Below are 15,930 nucleotides of genomic sequence, written 5' to 3'. Positions count from 1 at the left end.
CAGATGTTATCATTAAATGTACTTGCCGTGTCCTTATCAAGTAAAGCTGGTTTTGCTTTTTTGTACACCTACCAGCCTTTGAGTTGCTTTTACAGATATTGAATGTAAATCACTCTACACAGTCTTTCCATTTGTTTTCATGGGTATATCTTACTGAAAAACTAGGATAAGGTTGTATTCAAAAGCATATTTTTCATCAGGATGTAGTGTAGATGTGAGTAAAAGTGTTGGAACAAGCCTTAGTGTTATGACAGTCAGTATTAAGATGATACTAACAATTAAATTGCCACACCATAAGGCATAAACGTAAGGTTACAAAATATGTAGATAGTAATGTGTCTGAAAGTGGGGGAGGGGGGTGGATCTGGGTATGTTTTTACAGTAACTTTATTTTCCTTTTCTAATACACGACCAGTATATATTAATGTTGTAACATCTAAATCTCAAGCTTCCACTGATAGTTTAAACAGTACATTATAATCATGAATGGTATATGCCAAATACCAAATATTGAGTGACGAATGCTAGCTTGAACTGTTACTAGAGGTGTATTTCATAGCAATAGTAGATAATTGAGAAGCCAAAGCTGTGTAGGGAAACTTAACAATGGGAACTCAGGTTTGCCTCATGTATTTGTCATAGTGAAAATAAATTATTGAGAGTTCAGGACAGAGTGATGAGATTCATCCGACTAGGATGGTACGTCCACCTTCAGAGAAGGGTTGAAAAAAAAAAAGAGCCCAAAAGATCTTCACAAAATCTATGGGGATGACCACATTAAAAAGGGATAAACACAATGGAAGACTTTCACCTCCTCAACCTACAGTGTAAACCTGCAGACAAAGGCACCTGGTGGTCTGCCTTCAAGACACGACATGTATGTGCAAGCACGTCTAGCCTTTTCAAGACGGGGAACAAGAAATGATAATCTGGATAGCATGTGAGAGAGTGAGTGAAGCCACTCTGAAAACATACAATAAGTTACGAAAAAGTGATTATAACTAAGAACTGAATGCAGTACTTACTTCAACATGCGGAGGGCGCTCTTGGGCACACTGGCAATCGTCCCATAGTCAACAAATGACACCTGTAGTGTAGAGAACATGTTTTGTCAGTTTTAACAGTTTTTCTTAAACAAACATCATACATGAAGTACAGGTACAGGAAATATCATAACTTCATTATCCCCACAATTCCAGCACTTAGTCTAGTACTAGTAACAATGAAATTCAGGTGTATTGAGTGAGTGAGTGAGTGAGTGAGTGAGTGAGTGAGTGAGTGAGTGAGTGAGTGAGTGAGTGAGTGAGTGAGTGAGTGAGCGAGCGAGCGTATGCTATGACTTAAACTTGTCATGTGAGAATCTTATCAAAGACTTAACATTCTCATTGAGATTTTCACATGCAGTTCCAGTATCACCCAAGTTTATACTGTGAATACATCTAATATTGTGGATGATACTTCTAGTGGTTGGGGGAAAAGGGAGTAGTTCACAGCATTTAATTCTAATGGTGGGAGCAAACATCTCTGTCTCAAATGTTAGTGATCAAATATTAATGATGATGAAATTTTAGTGGTTGACTAGTGACCGTTAAGGTTGCTAAAATTAAGTTGCCGTTAACAAATCAAGAATTACAGTATCATAAAGAGATCTAGAAATATGACCACGTACCGTGACGAAGTCCAGACTGGGTATGGCGGTGATCATGGCCCTGTGCCAGTTCTCGTCCTCAGGAAACATGGCGACGCAGGCCTGCCCCATGGCGATCAGGTCTGGTCTCATCTTGTATCTCCGACTCTCATCGCTGCAGTAAACTTTCCTGGAGGCAGCAAAGAAACACCGCATTGAACTAAAATATATGATTTACTCTAATTCTTGTTTCTTTCGCTATAACTGTGTGATGTTGTGTTCTTGGGAAAAGCACTTTACCCTACTTTCTTCACTCGACTCGCGGGAGGGCCGGGACCAAGGGTGATGCGGAATACACCGTGTTGTATTTCATTTATGTCATACTCACCCGAGAAAATTCGCACTTCAATGCGGAATGCACCAGAAATTGAGGGAGTTTTGTGTCCTCGAACAAAAAACTGTAACAACATTGATTCCAACCTCCGAATCCGGTATTTGAATTTTCGATGGCGGCGCAACCGGCACGCTCGAAATGCATTCTGAATATTCTATGGAAGCCCGTGTGATAAAAGTAGAACCCCGTGTGATACGGAAAATTATCACGAGATGCAGAACACCCGTTTTTGCGGCCCAGGTATGACCTAAAGTACAATATAGTACAATATCAATGCAAGTGTGCCCAAGTACATGTAGTAACTAAACTACGTCTGACACCTACTCTAGTTTATCCATCAACTCCTCCAGTGCGTCAGCCGTCTGCTGCCCGCGGAACTGCACGTGGAAGTTCCCCGGGTCCACCACGTTACAGATGTACACCTCTATGTACAAGGGTTCATCCACCGTTGGTTCGGGGAGGGGTAACTGTGGGTAGAACACCCCACTCCCTACTGCATCGATGGGGATACCCTCGTGGTCATCTCTCTTGACCTACAAAGAAATAGGGAAAAGTTGATGAAGGTAAATCCAGGTAGTAAGATACACCAAATCACAGTTACTCAAGCAACTGGATAAAATTCTGAAGAAGTCAGACGCTGTCTTTCGGCATATTTTCGAACAAGATTAGTTCAGTAGTTTTGATATAAAACCTGGTTCTCCAGTTCTTCCCTTTAGTCACTGACGAAAGATAGCGGATGCTGTCTGAAACGTCTGCTTCAAAATTTTATTCAGTTGCTTGAGTAACTGTCATTTTTGTGTAAATAGGAAAAAGCTTGACAAGTTCATGGGCCCCCAGGGCCAGTGGAAATGCCGAACATCAGGCCAGTGCATGTCGTTGTGTTAGCCATTGCTATCCTTCCATGCATATTTTCTGGTCTTCGTGTCTGTACACACACAGACACTTAAAAAGATTGCTTGATAGAAAGACAGCTGGAGATAGGTTGAATGTACATTGATAGTACATTTTGGGCAAGTGAAAAGCTGGTTGGCAGAAGTGGAAATGACCAAGTACTGACCCTGCAGTGAATTTTTCAAGACATGTCGATCCCCGAAAGGGGCATTGGAAATTGTATCTATCCTTGATTTGCAGTTTAGCCATATTACATTCTAACTCCCTGTAAGGTAATAAAGCAATACAGAAACAGGCCAGAAAAAGACAACTGTAATGAAACTATGATGTTGCTCGTAAGATTTTTGTCTCACCCGAGGCTTTGGCTGTTCTTCCTCTTTTGGTGCAGGTTTTTCTTGTGGTTGTAGTTTTTTCAGTGCATCTTCTCTAGCATATAACATCACTGTTCCTGTGTGAAAAGAATTTGGGAGGAAAAGAATTAATTTTTTCATCTGTGTGTGTGTGTGTGTGTGTGTGTGTGTGTGTGTGTGTGTGTGTGTGTGTGTGTGTGTGTTAAAAGAAAAATGAAAAATGGGGAAACATCTAATGAATGTACCACAGGAATGTCTACAGAAGCATACAGGGTAATAAGGCAATGATATTTGTATTCAAATAACAAGTGTGAACTTTCCTTTCAAATGGAGTGGTCAACATGTGAAGAAACAAGTGAAATACATTGTACGATCCAACACAAATCCCATGTTGAAGAAGAAAGAAGTTCTAGTTCGTTATCAGATACATGTCTTCATCTAAGTATGAGAAGAGCTCTAAGTCTAACCTGGTCCCTTGTACACCATCCTGACATAGTCTGGCATGTCCAGGAGTAGAGTCTCGGTACTTTTGTACCCTTGTTCTGCCACTGGTAGGGTACGCCCTGTCAGGGTCTGTGGAGACATGGGGCAAAGAAATCTTCACAGTTTAATGCCTAATATAAGATATCTGTATTCAAACCTTTGATGACAGGAGCTACCGGTCACCATTCTATCGTGCCAGGCCAACTGCTTATGTATATACATGTACATGTATCAAGCAATGGCCCTGGCATATCAGTCTGTATTCTGTCCTTCTTGCTGCTTTAGCACTGGTCAGCCGACAGCCAATCAGATACTCCCCCTGCAGTTCTTGGGGCAAAAGTTACCAGCCAATCATGTTGCCTCTTGAGTGCTGGTTGCGATGTGATTGGTTAGTGTCAGCTGGCCGGTGCTAATGCAGTGAGAGGGATGCATCGCAGCCTGGCACAACAGGATGCTGGTTACAATACAACAACGTGCGCCTTAGGACAACATGTCAAAGTGAGATACCACTTTGTTTGATTTCTTTGTTTGAATCTCTGTTTATTCATGAAAAGCTCAAATTTAAATCAGCTGCTTTTCATTGAGGTCATGAGGTAATAGGTGACTTTCTTTGGTCATTTCCAATTCTTAAACACTCGCAGAAGATTCAGAGAATAACCATACACAGAATACTATAGTATAACACAAATGGAAAAAATGATAAGAGTTTATTTGAACCCCACCTTGAAAACATCAGGAAACTGTTTACTCTTGATGCCTTCAGGATGTGTTTGTAAGACCTGTACAACCAGCAACTCCAGGGAAGGGGGGCTGGCAGCTGGGGCACTCACCTTCTCCTCTGTATCATGTATGGGCAACAGGAGAACATCAGATACATGTCATATAATCTGCCATCCTACCATCTAACATTAACGTCAACCTGAGCTTGGCAGACCATATCTTGAGTGTTGAGTATCACAGCTGCTAAACCATCTATACCAAAAGGAAACTAGTTTCCTTTCACTAAATGTAAACGGGTCACAAAGAAAAAGGGCAGAAATTTCTCTTGACCATATGTCTGTTGTTTGTTTTATCATTAACACTATACCTCAAACTATTTCAAAGCTTGTGTATACGTTATTTAGTGACATCTTATTTGACATATGTGCCATACAGTTTGTTTTTCTGTTGTTTTCTGTTTGTTACAAAAAAATAAAATTGAAATAATCAAAATTTAGATTTGAAAAAAAAAGCTTGCTTATCACCATTCAAATGATACCACATGTAAGGATTGTACATTTGTGAGACAGCTAATTTCAAAGACGAGACCTAATCAAGTATCAAGTAAGTAATTTCAAAGGTGGGTTGCCCCCCAAAGTGCTTAAGTTTCTGTACCCATGTTGGCATCCTCTAGGATGTTAGGTTAAACATTACTGAAGGCTACAGTATGATCTGCTTTAACATTTACCTTCCTTCCTTCTGAAGGCCTTCTGTTCACAGAGCCACCAGTCTCCATTAGGGTTGGGTCGTGTGATGACTGCTACATCAGTTAGAGCAGAGATCATCTCTATCACACTGTAGAAGCCGTTCTCCTGCAGTGGAAGCTCTTTTCCTAGTTGTCTCTTCACAATTGAAATAGGATTGAATCAATTAATAAAAAGACTCTTTTTTACAAAACCAAGAGATTTATTACACCGACGTTTCAGTGACCATCTGTCACCTTCTTCAAGGCAATTCTGACCGCATCCTTAAGAAATAGATGATAATTGTTGCATTATTGTTTTATCGATAATTGCGTATGTGTTACACTTCTGTACGTTTGGGACCGCATAGTGATGTCATACAGTGATTGTACATATGTAAATACTTTGCGTTTGGGAATGCATCTCATTATTATGTATAAGCAGCGACACCTGTGCTGCATTGCTATGTGAACCAGTCAGAATTGCCCTGAAGAAGGTGACAGATTGTCACCGAACCGTCGGTTGAATAAATCTCTTGGTTGTGTAAAAAACAGTCTTCTTATTCAGTGACTTACCAACCTGACGAAACTATTCACAAAATTGAATCAAGCCATTAAGGCCAGAAAAGGTAAAGCATGAAGGGTTGTACATGTCGATTTTGGACATCTTTGTAATATTTCTTCCTCTTTTTCGGACAAGATCAAAAGGTTGGGAAGCCATCTTTTGCCTGTTGACGTGTATCACAAATCAGTTTTTCACCATACATCATCTTACTTGATTTGAATTATTAATACTGATAGTATAGATTATTTACAGTGATTACTGATTGTGGATAGAAATAAACATGGCCACATCTGAGAACATATCATTGAGTATCTGATATGAAATATTTTGGGTACCTTATATTCAAATGGCAGTCTCTTTGCCCACATCCCATTGGGCCTCTCTGCTAGAACCTGTTGATATGATTAAAGAAGCATTCATCATCATCATCATCATCATCGGTCGTCTGTGCAACAGGCAAATATAAGTTCTAATACTGTAAATACAGAAAGTTCCCGGGGATTTAATTTCGCGGTAGGCAGAAAATGGAGTGTTCGCGGTGGTTTTAAGTTCGCGTTTGAAACAATAGTAGCTCTAGTTACACAATGGAACGGCTTTTCACAGTGGTTTTAAGTTAGCGGTAAAGAGTTCACCATGAGAAACCGCAAACATAAAACCCTGCTAACATTTCTGCATTAAATTTTTTTTTACAGTATCTTTCTGACTATTGCAATATCAATACAAAAAGTAAAGACATGTTTTTCTGAAATTTTGGACAAGCTAAAACTTTATCTAAAAAAAACTAAAACTCAAAAATTATCATTTTGAAATGTATACTGAAATTTTCTTGTCCCTCATGAAACTTTCCAAAAGAGAAAGAAAAGCACAGCAAAAAGACATACCTGTGTTATTTCTTCCTTTAGTACAGGGTCGATGACCCCACACGAAGCAGGTTCAGGTTTGGGAGTGGGTTTGGGAGTGGGTTTGGGCTGTTCTGTAGTGGGTTTGGGCTGTTCTGTAGTGGGTTTGGGCTGTTCTGTAGTGGGTTTGGGCTGTTCTGTAGAGGGTCTGGGCTGTTCTGTAGAGGGTCTGGGCTGTTCTGTACTTCTGTGTGGCTTCACCAACTCATATTCTGTTAGTGTGGGACTCTTCACTCTTTCAACAAGTATGGCTCCTTGGTGAGGCCCCTGAGCATTCACAGCTGGAACTGGGAAATAAAAACATATCAGCTTTGTATCATGAGTCAGTTACAGTCTATTTTTTCGTCGTATCTGTATAGTGCAACATATTCTACAGTTCTTTTAATGCAGTATTTTAGCATGTAATGTATTTTCAACAGTTTACTTCTGACAACCCTGTTGTCAATAGATTCATTGGTTCTAAACCAGAAGTTGGTCAGATGAAGGGAAATAAAAGCTCATATTGGAAGGATCTGCATGATATGGTGTAAAAAAATAGAAAACTTCTGCCTCAAAAGCAGAGGATATAGGAGTATGCATGCCAATGTAAAGGGTGTGCCTTTTACCTTCTAACACATCTTGATAGAGTATCATTGTAAGTTCAAAGCTATCCTTACCTGTACTTGTAGGAGCACCTCTACCATATATGCGAAAAGTGTTGCCAGCCTGCGGTCGAATTCTGTAATAGAAGATTTTTCATGTGAGAGATATTACTGGTTGTGTAAAGGAAGACCCCAATGGCCAATGTGACTGCTTTTGGCGGTCAGCTGATCACATAGATAATATTCCCCATTGACAACTACATCAAGAATCCTGATTATTGACTAGTGATCACCTGTCCACATAAATTAAATTTTAATGGTGAGATGTACGTACAGGATGATATCACGGAGAGCCCTGAGTAGCTCTCCCATGGACTTGTATCCCAGCTTGGTGTAGTTGATCTGGCTCCCGAACCTTCGGCCGAACGCAGTGTTGAAAGCAGAGCTTGGGATCCCAGAAGGGTAGGATGCTAGCAGCTGCTTTACCTGTAAGTATAAGATCCCAGAGTCATACAGCACTATGTTAGAGCAGTGAAAGGTATAATACTGTGAAGGGTAAAATGTAGAATATAATGAAGCTAAAATATAAAATTCTTCCCACACCTTTTGGTGTATTGCCTTGGGCCACAGAGTTATGCAAGAATGGCGCTAATCTAACAGTAATGGTGTATGTTCACCTTTGATAATCTTTGTGTGCTAGACAGAGAAAGCAGTATGTACTATCTTCAAAGCATTTGGTATAGTGTTAGGCCCGCTGCTTGCATATGTCTGAAACAACGGCCCTGGCAAATCGGCCTATGATCCTTCCTTCTCACTGTACTAGTACTACTCCTGTTGTTAGTGGTGCAGTTTCTATCCAATCATATTGCCTCTTGACTGTAGACAGCAACATGATTTGCTTGCGAAGGTTGACTAGCGCTAACGCAGCAAGAAGGGAAGATTGCAAACTGGCTGACATGAGAGGGAGGGTATGACCCAGCCAGGATTTGAGCCTGCGACCTCCTGAATGCAAAGTGAACACCCAACCCACTAGGCTATAGACCAATCCCATATCCCCGCCCACCGCCGTCAAATGTGGAAAGGCAAAATCATAACATAAAAATACAAATACTTGACAGACATGCAGCCACTCTCTCATTGCTCAAACAGTTAATTACCATGCTATCATTGGTTGAACTGCTAACTGTGATTGACAGTCAGGATTGGTCTGTTGCCGTACCTGTGTCCTTATGCCCGCAGGAACAGTGGGAGCAGGCAGAAGCGGCCTGGGTCGAGGCTGGGACCTTCTCTCGTACAGCCGCCTGGGCCTGCTCTCCCTCTGCTTCGCAACCAGACTAGCTACACGCTGGGTGTCCTCATCCACCACCGCCCTCAGCACCATCATACTGCCCTGCCACGTGATCTGCACCACATCATTGATATCCCGGATGAAATCTGACGTTGTAGGGAAAACATGAAAAAGGAGGGTAAAGGTTTCATAGCATTTTTGAGGCTGTAGGGGCAGTGGGTTGTGTCTTGGGCACGGATTTGGCAGATGGAACCCATCCCTGACCTTTCACCATGTACCTTCTTAACTCACTTGGAGATTATTACTGTGAATCTGTAATGTTTTCAGTTGTTTCATCTTTGAAGTTTCCGCCATAACCTCTTTATGGTAAACTCATGATATCCCAAATGACGTTTCCAATGCATTAATCTAGTTCCACAGAATTGTTTCAACCACAAACTTCAGCCTCCTTTCCCCTTTAACTGTGAAATTAGGTCCCCACTAGGGGTGGATACCGGTTCGCTGGACCTGATTCGGACCTTTATAACATCCAAGAACCGAGTCCGAAAAACCTGAAAGCCAAAATCTGAGTCCAAAAAAACCTGAACAAAGAACAAATAATTTTTCTATTTTGTTTGATAAAAAGCTTTTTGAGTCTCCCCTCTGACAACAAAGGCACTTTAAATAAGTGCAACACTCAAATATCAAACACTGGTTTGTCTTGAAAGTCTTCTCACCAAAAAACTTTTGTAGTCGTGCGTGTCAGTATTAATTCTCTATGCTTAATATTGGTCTAACAAAACAAAACATCAACTGAACAGGATCAGGTCCAGGTTCAGGTAAGGACCTGAACATAAATCTCTGGACCTAAACTTGGACTTGGACCTTATTAAGCCGAACCGGTATCCACCCATAGTCCCCACGATAATAAAGTAAATCCCTTACCGATGGGCGCGTTGTATCCCAGTTCCCTGAACGGCAGCGGGTGTCCGATGAACTGTTTGTAGTCGTCCAGCAGCATGGTGGAGGTCAGTCCGCGCTGGGCGGAGATCAGGAGGGACCGGATGTCCTTCTTTACCTCCTGGACCATCTTAGCCTTGCTGGACATGATGCCTGATGGTCAGGGATAGTAAAGGCTTTTCATTAAATCGTTTTAGTAGAATAGAAATCATGATTTGAATCCCACAGGCGACCATGTTGGAGGGTACTGTAATTCTTGTTTCTTTCACTGTAACTTTATGTGCACGGTCACCTCTGTATCGTGAAGTTATCATCACCGTGAAAAACCTGTTGTAATCATTTATGATTCCTTTACACGTCCATTCCGTGAAGTTAAAGTTCTGTGAAAATGTCCATTTTTCTTACACCGTTAAATTTTGCTACTGTGAAGATAAAATGAATAACAGTTATTGGATTACAGCAACAGCATGTTGGTATTGAAATGCACGAGGCGACTAGTACAGTCTCATGACTCCCAGGGATTAGAGGATAAGGGCCTTTCGATTAATGTCGTAGTGTAATAAGGTCCAGTGGTGGGAACACAATATTCTATAGTGTTCTGCTGTTGTTGCAAACAGGACCAGCCATTCGAACACCGAACAGACGGTCTCGTTCTGACATTTGAGTAAAGTGATTTGTATGCCAGCAATCAAAGAGTACAGTTGTGGCTTGTGTCTCTGTTCTAACAGTAGTAATCATAATTTAACCCCCCGGTGACCATGTTGGTATTGAAACGCACCAGGCGAGTAGTACAGTCTCCTGACCCCAGGGAATCGAACCTGGACCAGCTAGCCCAGCGTCCCAACGCACTTACCACTAGGCTAAAAGGTCCAGACCAGTTAGACGTGGCGCTTGAACCGAATGACTGTTACAGTATGTTTAACAGACCTTCAAGTTCACTGTAATCCAATATGGCAAAAATGCTGTCATATGAAAGGGTTTGCGGAAAAGGCTGGGCTGTCTACCTGGCCTGGCTGGCTGGCCTGTCTACCTGGCCTGTCTACCACGTCAGGCTAGCAACCCAGAAACTCAGAAACCCCCATTCATATCCCTACAAATTGTGAGGCCCCAGCGCAGTCGCGCCCCCTAGCGGAACGTTTCCAAAGCACACCCGTTACTCTGGGCGCGGCACAGCACACGCCGATCGTCATTCGAAACCGCGATTTTCGTCCCCTCTTCTTGGTTCCTACGAAGCTTACATGAATTGCTTCATCGTCTGAAATCGAACCTGGTGTTCCCATCTCATGATTCTATCGACCTTTTTGTATGTTATCCAAAGGAACTCTCGAAAACTGCATTTAGCGAAGTCACGGACGTCGCTGATCGCCATCTTACTTCACGTGACCATGTTCTTCAAACTCGCTTCACCGGAGGGCGCTGTTTTAGTTGCCCCTGAATACATCGTGGTTGTATCAATATCTATCTTGGAGCCACCATTTTACGTCTCTTTCGGCTCCAGCTTAGACACCCCTCCCGTACCAGTTTACAGGGGCATCCCGGAATTGAGTATCTAACCCAACTTGTGTGAATGGCATTGAGGGACAGGGTGAAGTTGCGAACACAGCGATACTAACAGTTTAGATAAACAAAGGAACCATGTCTCTTACGGTCGGGCCGACTGTAGGCGGGACGCGGACCGGAATATGTAACGTTCATACCACGTGGCTGGTAATCAATCTGGGCTAAGACAACACAGAACCCCAGCCCCGCCATGCGCTACACCGTATGGAAAGATGGTTCTCCCCACTCTATCTTGACAAATACGCAAATAGGCATCTTAACACGTACACAAACACGCACGTTTTAATAAACAAGATGGCTAAGTTTCAGGAAAATAAACATGCATTGCAACGATTATGATGTATCTAGGGTGTATATCTTTTATTGATAAATTGATATTTGATATCTATAATTAATTTTTTCTTGCGTTTGCAGGTGCATGCAGAGTTGTTGAACCTACAAGCACGACAAAACAATGTCTGGACGCTGAGATGACAATGACCTACGGCCGCGTGGCGCGTTGGATACTCTAGATACACCCGATCCCTCGATCTCGGAAGTTAAGCAACGCGCGGTCCGGACAGTGCTTAGAGACAGTGCTTGGATGGGAGACCAACCAAGGACGTCCGGATTGCTGTAGCCTCACAAAGCTTTCCACGAAATCGTCTTCCGGGAGGGACGTAAAACGGGGGTCCCGTGCTCGAGGAGGTGCCTCGAACACGTTAAACAGCCTCATTACCCTACACATTGGGTACCTGCCTGTGGCACTGGCTGCAAATACATCTGATTATTACCTTCGCCGAGAAGGTTATGCAGAGGGTAGCGTTTGTTTGTTTGTCTGTCTGTTTGTAGTGGCACAGCATAACTCGAGAATGCCTTGATGGATTGTTTTGATATTTGGTATGTTGGTAGGACTGGGAGGACCTTGCAAGTGACCGTTCCAGGTGGAGATGCACACTGTTCAGACAGCTCAAATCAGGAGAAGTTAGACTGATGCACAGCGCAGAAGAAAAGCGGATCCGCAGAAAAGAGCTTTGCAACAGAACTGAGTCAGCTTACAGATGTGATTTTTGTGGCAGAGACTGCCATTCTCGTATAGGGCTGTTTAGCCATAGTCGATGCTGTAGGGCTGTTGTGAATTAGGATTTTACCATGGTCAATACTGACCGACGGAGGCCATATATGTTGGTAGGTTTTGATGAGACCTAAAAACGATTAGATTTCGGGCCCCCTAGCGACTTCTTACGGTACTGCAGCGGAACTTCCTGTTTTGATATCTCGTGTTCCGGACATGCTATGGAACTTATTTTTGAGCGCCCTCGGGGAGACTAGAAACCCCTCGGTGGGCGGGACTGCTGTTATATCCAGATATCTTGGCCGCTCCCATCAGCTATCTATTACGTGTTGGTTGAGGTAGATAGTTCAGGCGCCGGCGACAACATTCCCAGTCTTCAAATTACACGGGCAATCATTTACACGGGCAAAGAAGAGTACACCATTGTATACCGCCTGTCGGAACCTTACCTGGCATGGAAACCTGACCCCCCCCCCCCCCCCCCCACACACACACACACACTGGCTTGAAGGTCCACTTTCATAGGCTTGAAGGTCCACTTTTTAATGTTCAAGATTTTTTTCAAGGCGGACTTATTTGTATCACCAGCAACGCCACAGAGGCTAGAATCCTAGAAAACCTTTGTCTTTGATATTTCCTCTGAAATTCTCTCAAAAACACAGGAAATGCCCTTTCAGAAGGTTCAATTCTTAGAATTTGAAAAGCTCGAGGGTCCACTTACTTTAACGTTGAAGTTTTTTTTTTTTCCAAGGTGGACTTATTTGTATGTAGCCTGGAATCCATCCTATTTAGCTTCCGGCCGCTACCCTAGCTCCGCTGCGCTCCGAGCTCCGCATTTGGCCGGCAGCGGAGCTCGAAGCGCAGCGGAGCTAGGGTAGCGTCCGGATTCCAGGCTAATTTGTATCACCTGCGGAGCTGGAATCCTAGAAAACTGCTAACTTTGTCTCTGATTTCTTTCTTTGAAATCCTCTCAAAAACCATAATGTCCTTGCAAAAACACAGGAAATACCATATCCGAAGGTTCAGATGTTTTTTTTAATCTTCCCGGGGAGCATACCCCCCAACATGAAAAAGAACAACTCAAAATCCTGGCTACGGGCATGTGCAGAGTTGATGTATGTAAGTTGTTCAAGATCTGCTTACACTTTCATGTCCATTTCATACCAGGTGATAATAGACATGGTACTCGCACCTGAAACGGACGTGTCTGTCTGTCTGTCTGTCTGTCTGTCTGTCTGTCTGTGTGTGGGTGCAACTTTGCTGTGAAGGAGACTAGTATAATCCGTCGTGTTGGTTGATAAATTGCCAACATTTTTTTTTAACAACAACAGAGGTTCGGCTCCGCTGGATTTTGACTTATTATTAGGCGTTTTTGTCTTCTATCATTTTATTCCGTTTATTATCCCCGGCATCCAACAACCAACAACCCATCGAGTGGGCGGAGCAGTACCAATCTAAGCAATCTCCAAGCAGATGTTTGATTAAAAACAGCCGTTTGTAAGCTAAAGATTCTTTGTCGTATTATAGTGGAAACTTGTATCAATTTATCAATAAAAAGATATACACCCTAGATGCATCATGTTTATTTTCCTGAAACTTAGCCGTCTTGTTTATTAAAACGTGCGTGTTTGTGTACGTGTTAAGATGCCTATTTGCGTATTTGTGTCAAGATAGAGTGGGGAGAACCATCTTTCCATACGGTGTAGCGCATGGCGGGGCTGGGGTTCTGTGTTGTCTTAGCCCAGATTGATTACCAGCCACGTGGTATGAACGTTACATATTCCGGTCCGCGTCCCGCCTACAGTCGGCCCGACCGTAAGAGACATGGTTCCTTTGTTTATCTAAACTGTTAGTATCGCTGTGTTCGCAACTTCACCCTGTCCCTCAATGCCATTCACACAAGTTGGGTTAGATACTCAATTCCGGGATGCCCCTGTAAACTGGTACGGGAGGGGTGTCTAAGCTGGAGCCGAAAGAGACGTAAAATGGTGGCTCCAAGATAGATATTGATACAACCACGATGTATTCAGGGGCAACTAAAACAGCGCCCTCCGGTGAAGCGAGTTTGAAGAACATGGTCACGTGAAGTAAGATGGCGATCAGCGACGTCCGTGACTTCGCTAAATGCAGTTTTCGAGAGTTCCTTTGGATAACATACAAAAAGGTCGATAGAATCATGAGATGGGAACACCAGGTTCGATTTCAGACGATGAAGCAATTCATGTAAGCTTCGTAGGAACCAAGAAGAGGGGACGAAAATCGCGGTTTCGAATGACGATCGGCGTGTGCTGTGCCGCGCCCAGAGTAACGGGTGTGCTTTGGAAACGTTCCGCTAGGGGGCGCGACTGCGCTGGGGCCTCACAATTTGTGGGGATATGAATGGGGGTTTCTGAGTTTCTGGGTTGCTAGCCTGACGTGGTAGACAGGCCAGGTAGACAGGCCAGCCAGCCAGGCCAGGTAGACAGCCCAGCCTTTTCCGCAAACCCTCATATGAAAAGCCTGTATAGTAATGTTCGAAATCGTATGACATGAATGTGTAAATTCTTTCTTGTTTTGATTGTGGCTATGAGAGACAAATGACAACAACAACACAACAAAACACAGTACATATGTCAGGAAATCGGATTTTTGGATACCATCCTGTATACAGTTTTAAAAATTGAAGGAGTTACAAGAGTTGCAAAAGATCTTTGATGTTTCTAAATGTTTGTTTATAAACTCACTCCTCTGGAAAGCTTGAGGCCCATGAGGTATTGCAAGAAAATTATTATGACTTGTTTCAACTTCAACTTCAAATACCCCCAGATGACCCCGTTGCTGCCAACAAATACGATGCTATCTCTATTCAATTGCAAATGTGCAACATGTCACTGCTCATTATTATTCAAAAGAACAAAAGGAGAGCTTGAATAGCACTGTCAACACGTCTGGATTTCCATCGTGTTAATTAATGTAAATTTCCTCCAAGTTGACACTTCAAGGGTTAATCTGTGTGCAACATAAACAACAACGATTGCCATAGTGGTTAGCTTTAATATGAACACGTTATCTAGTAATGGGCAATGTCTATAGAAAGAGCAACACGTTATGAGCTAATCAAGGAGGTTAAATATCTACATCAACACTTTCACTCGCACGAGTTTGTTTTGATCCTGATCCGGAAAGGAAATTTGCATAAAGTCATGGCTTCGCATTCCTTCGTGCATCATCAAGTATTTCACTTCCGATTTTTCGATCCTCACATATATCTACGGACGTTTTTTACGACTATAGCTATGTTTGTACCTTCTGTGTCCCTCCAGGCACCGCTCAAATCCGGAAAACCTCTCCTTTTCCCGCTGTAGAAGCTCAATTTTCCCGCGGAGTTCCTCCCAAATAAACTCTTGGAAAGTCAAAGTTCAGGAAATCGTGGCCTCAAGTAGTTTCATAGCATGCAAACGCACAACAAATATTCAAACCTCGTAAGAATTCTTATCTTATCATTTATAGTAAATTTTCTGTCTTTATTCTTTTGTATCATTTATTTCTATATTCTGTGTTTTTATTCATACAATTTGATATCTCTATTGGTACTTTTTATCTTAAGCCGAAAAATGCATTTTGATGCGAACAACAAAAGCCCGCGAAAAAGTTCTGATGTGACGTCAGATTCCCATCATGCTCTATCGATCTAGGACTTCTACAACTTTGTATTTTGTATCATAGTGGAAAGTACGTTTGTATATTAGCCGAGGCTATTGACAGAGCATGATACTGTCAATTTTTTGGCACTTTATTGACAGGAAGGATTCATACAACAGGAATTTGGATAAATAGAAATTGTATTGGTATGAAAAGAGAAGGAGAGAAAATTTGAAG

General features: G+C 42.5%; 1 protein-coding gene across 3 annotated transcripts in view; it reads right to left on the bottom strand.

Moving 5' to 3' along the window:
- Positions 1 to 15,494, bottom strand: part of LOC136441372 (tudor domain-containing protein 5-like) — a 34,282-nt gene extending 18,788 nt beyond the window's left edge. For 2 of the 3 annotated variants that reach the window (XM_066437628.1, XM_066437629.1), the window contains exons 1-14: positions 15,358 to 15,494; positions 9,444 to 9,611; positions 8,451 to 8,665; positions 7,566 to 7,717; positions 7,307 to 7,368; positions 6,633 to 6,937; positions 6,087 to 6,143; positions 5,193 to 5,346; positions 4,468 to 4,583; positions 3,730 to 3,835; positions 3,266 to 3,360; positions 2,346 to 2,554; positions 1,670 to 1,817; positions 1,026 to 1,087 (exon numbers count right to left, since the gene is read on the bottom strand). In XM_066437628.1, coding sequence (XP_066293725.1) covers positions 1,026 to 1,087; positions 1,670 to 1,817; positions 2,346 to 2,554; positions 3,266 to 3,360; positions 3,730 to 3,835; positions 4,468 to 4,583; positions 5,193 to 5,346; positions 6,087 to 6,143; positions 6,633 to 6,937; positions 7,307 to 7,368; positions 7,566 to 7,717; positions 8,451 to 8,665; positions 9,444 to 9,606 — 1,844 coding nt within the window. In that variant the 5' untranslated portion in view covers positions 9,607 to 9,611; positions 15,358 to 15,494. The remainder of the gene's footprint in view (positions 1 to 1,025; positions 1,088 to 1,669; positions 1,818 to 2,345; positions 2,555 to 3,265; positions 3,361 to 3,729; positions 3,836 to 4,467; positions 4,584 to 5,192; positions 5,347 to 6,086; positions 6,144 to 6,632; positions 6,938 to 7,306; positions 7,369 to 7,565; positions 7,718 to 8,450; positions 8,666 to 9,443; positions 9,612 to 15,357) is intronic. The other variant, XM_066437630.1, reaches the window with a different exon arrangement.
- Between the last annotated feature and the right edge of the window lie 436 nt (positions 15,495 to 15,930).

Source organism: Branchiostoma lanceolatum, chromosome 9 (genome assembly GCF_035083965.1).
Source record: "Branchiostoma lanceolatum isolate klBraLanc5 chromosome 9, klBraLanc5.hap2, whole genome shotgun sequence".
NCBI classification, from domain to species: Eukaryota; Metazoa; Chordata; class Leptocardii; order Amphioxiformes; family Branchiostomatidae; genus Branchiostoma; species Branchiostoma lanceolatum.
The sequence above is the reverse complement of the archived record's forward strand: the minus strand, read 5'-3'. Positions and strand labels throughout refer to the sequence as shown.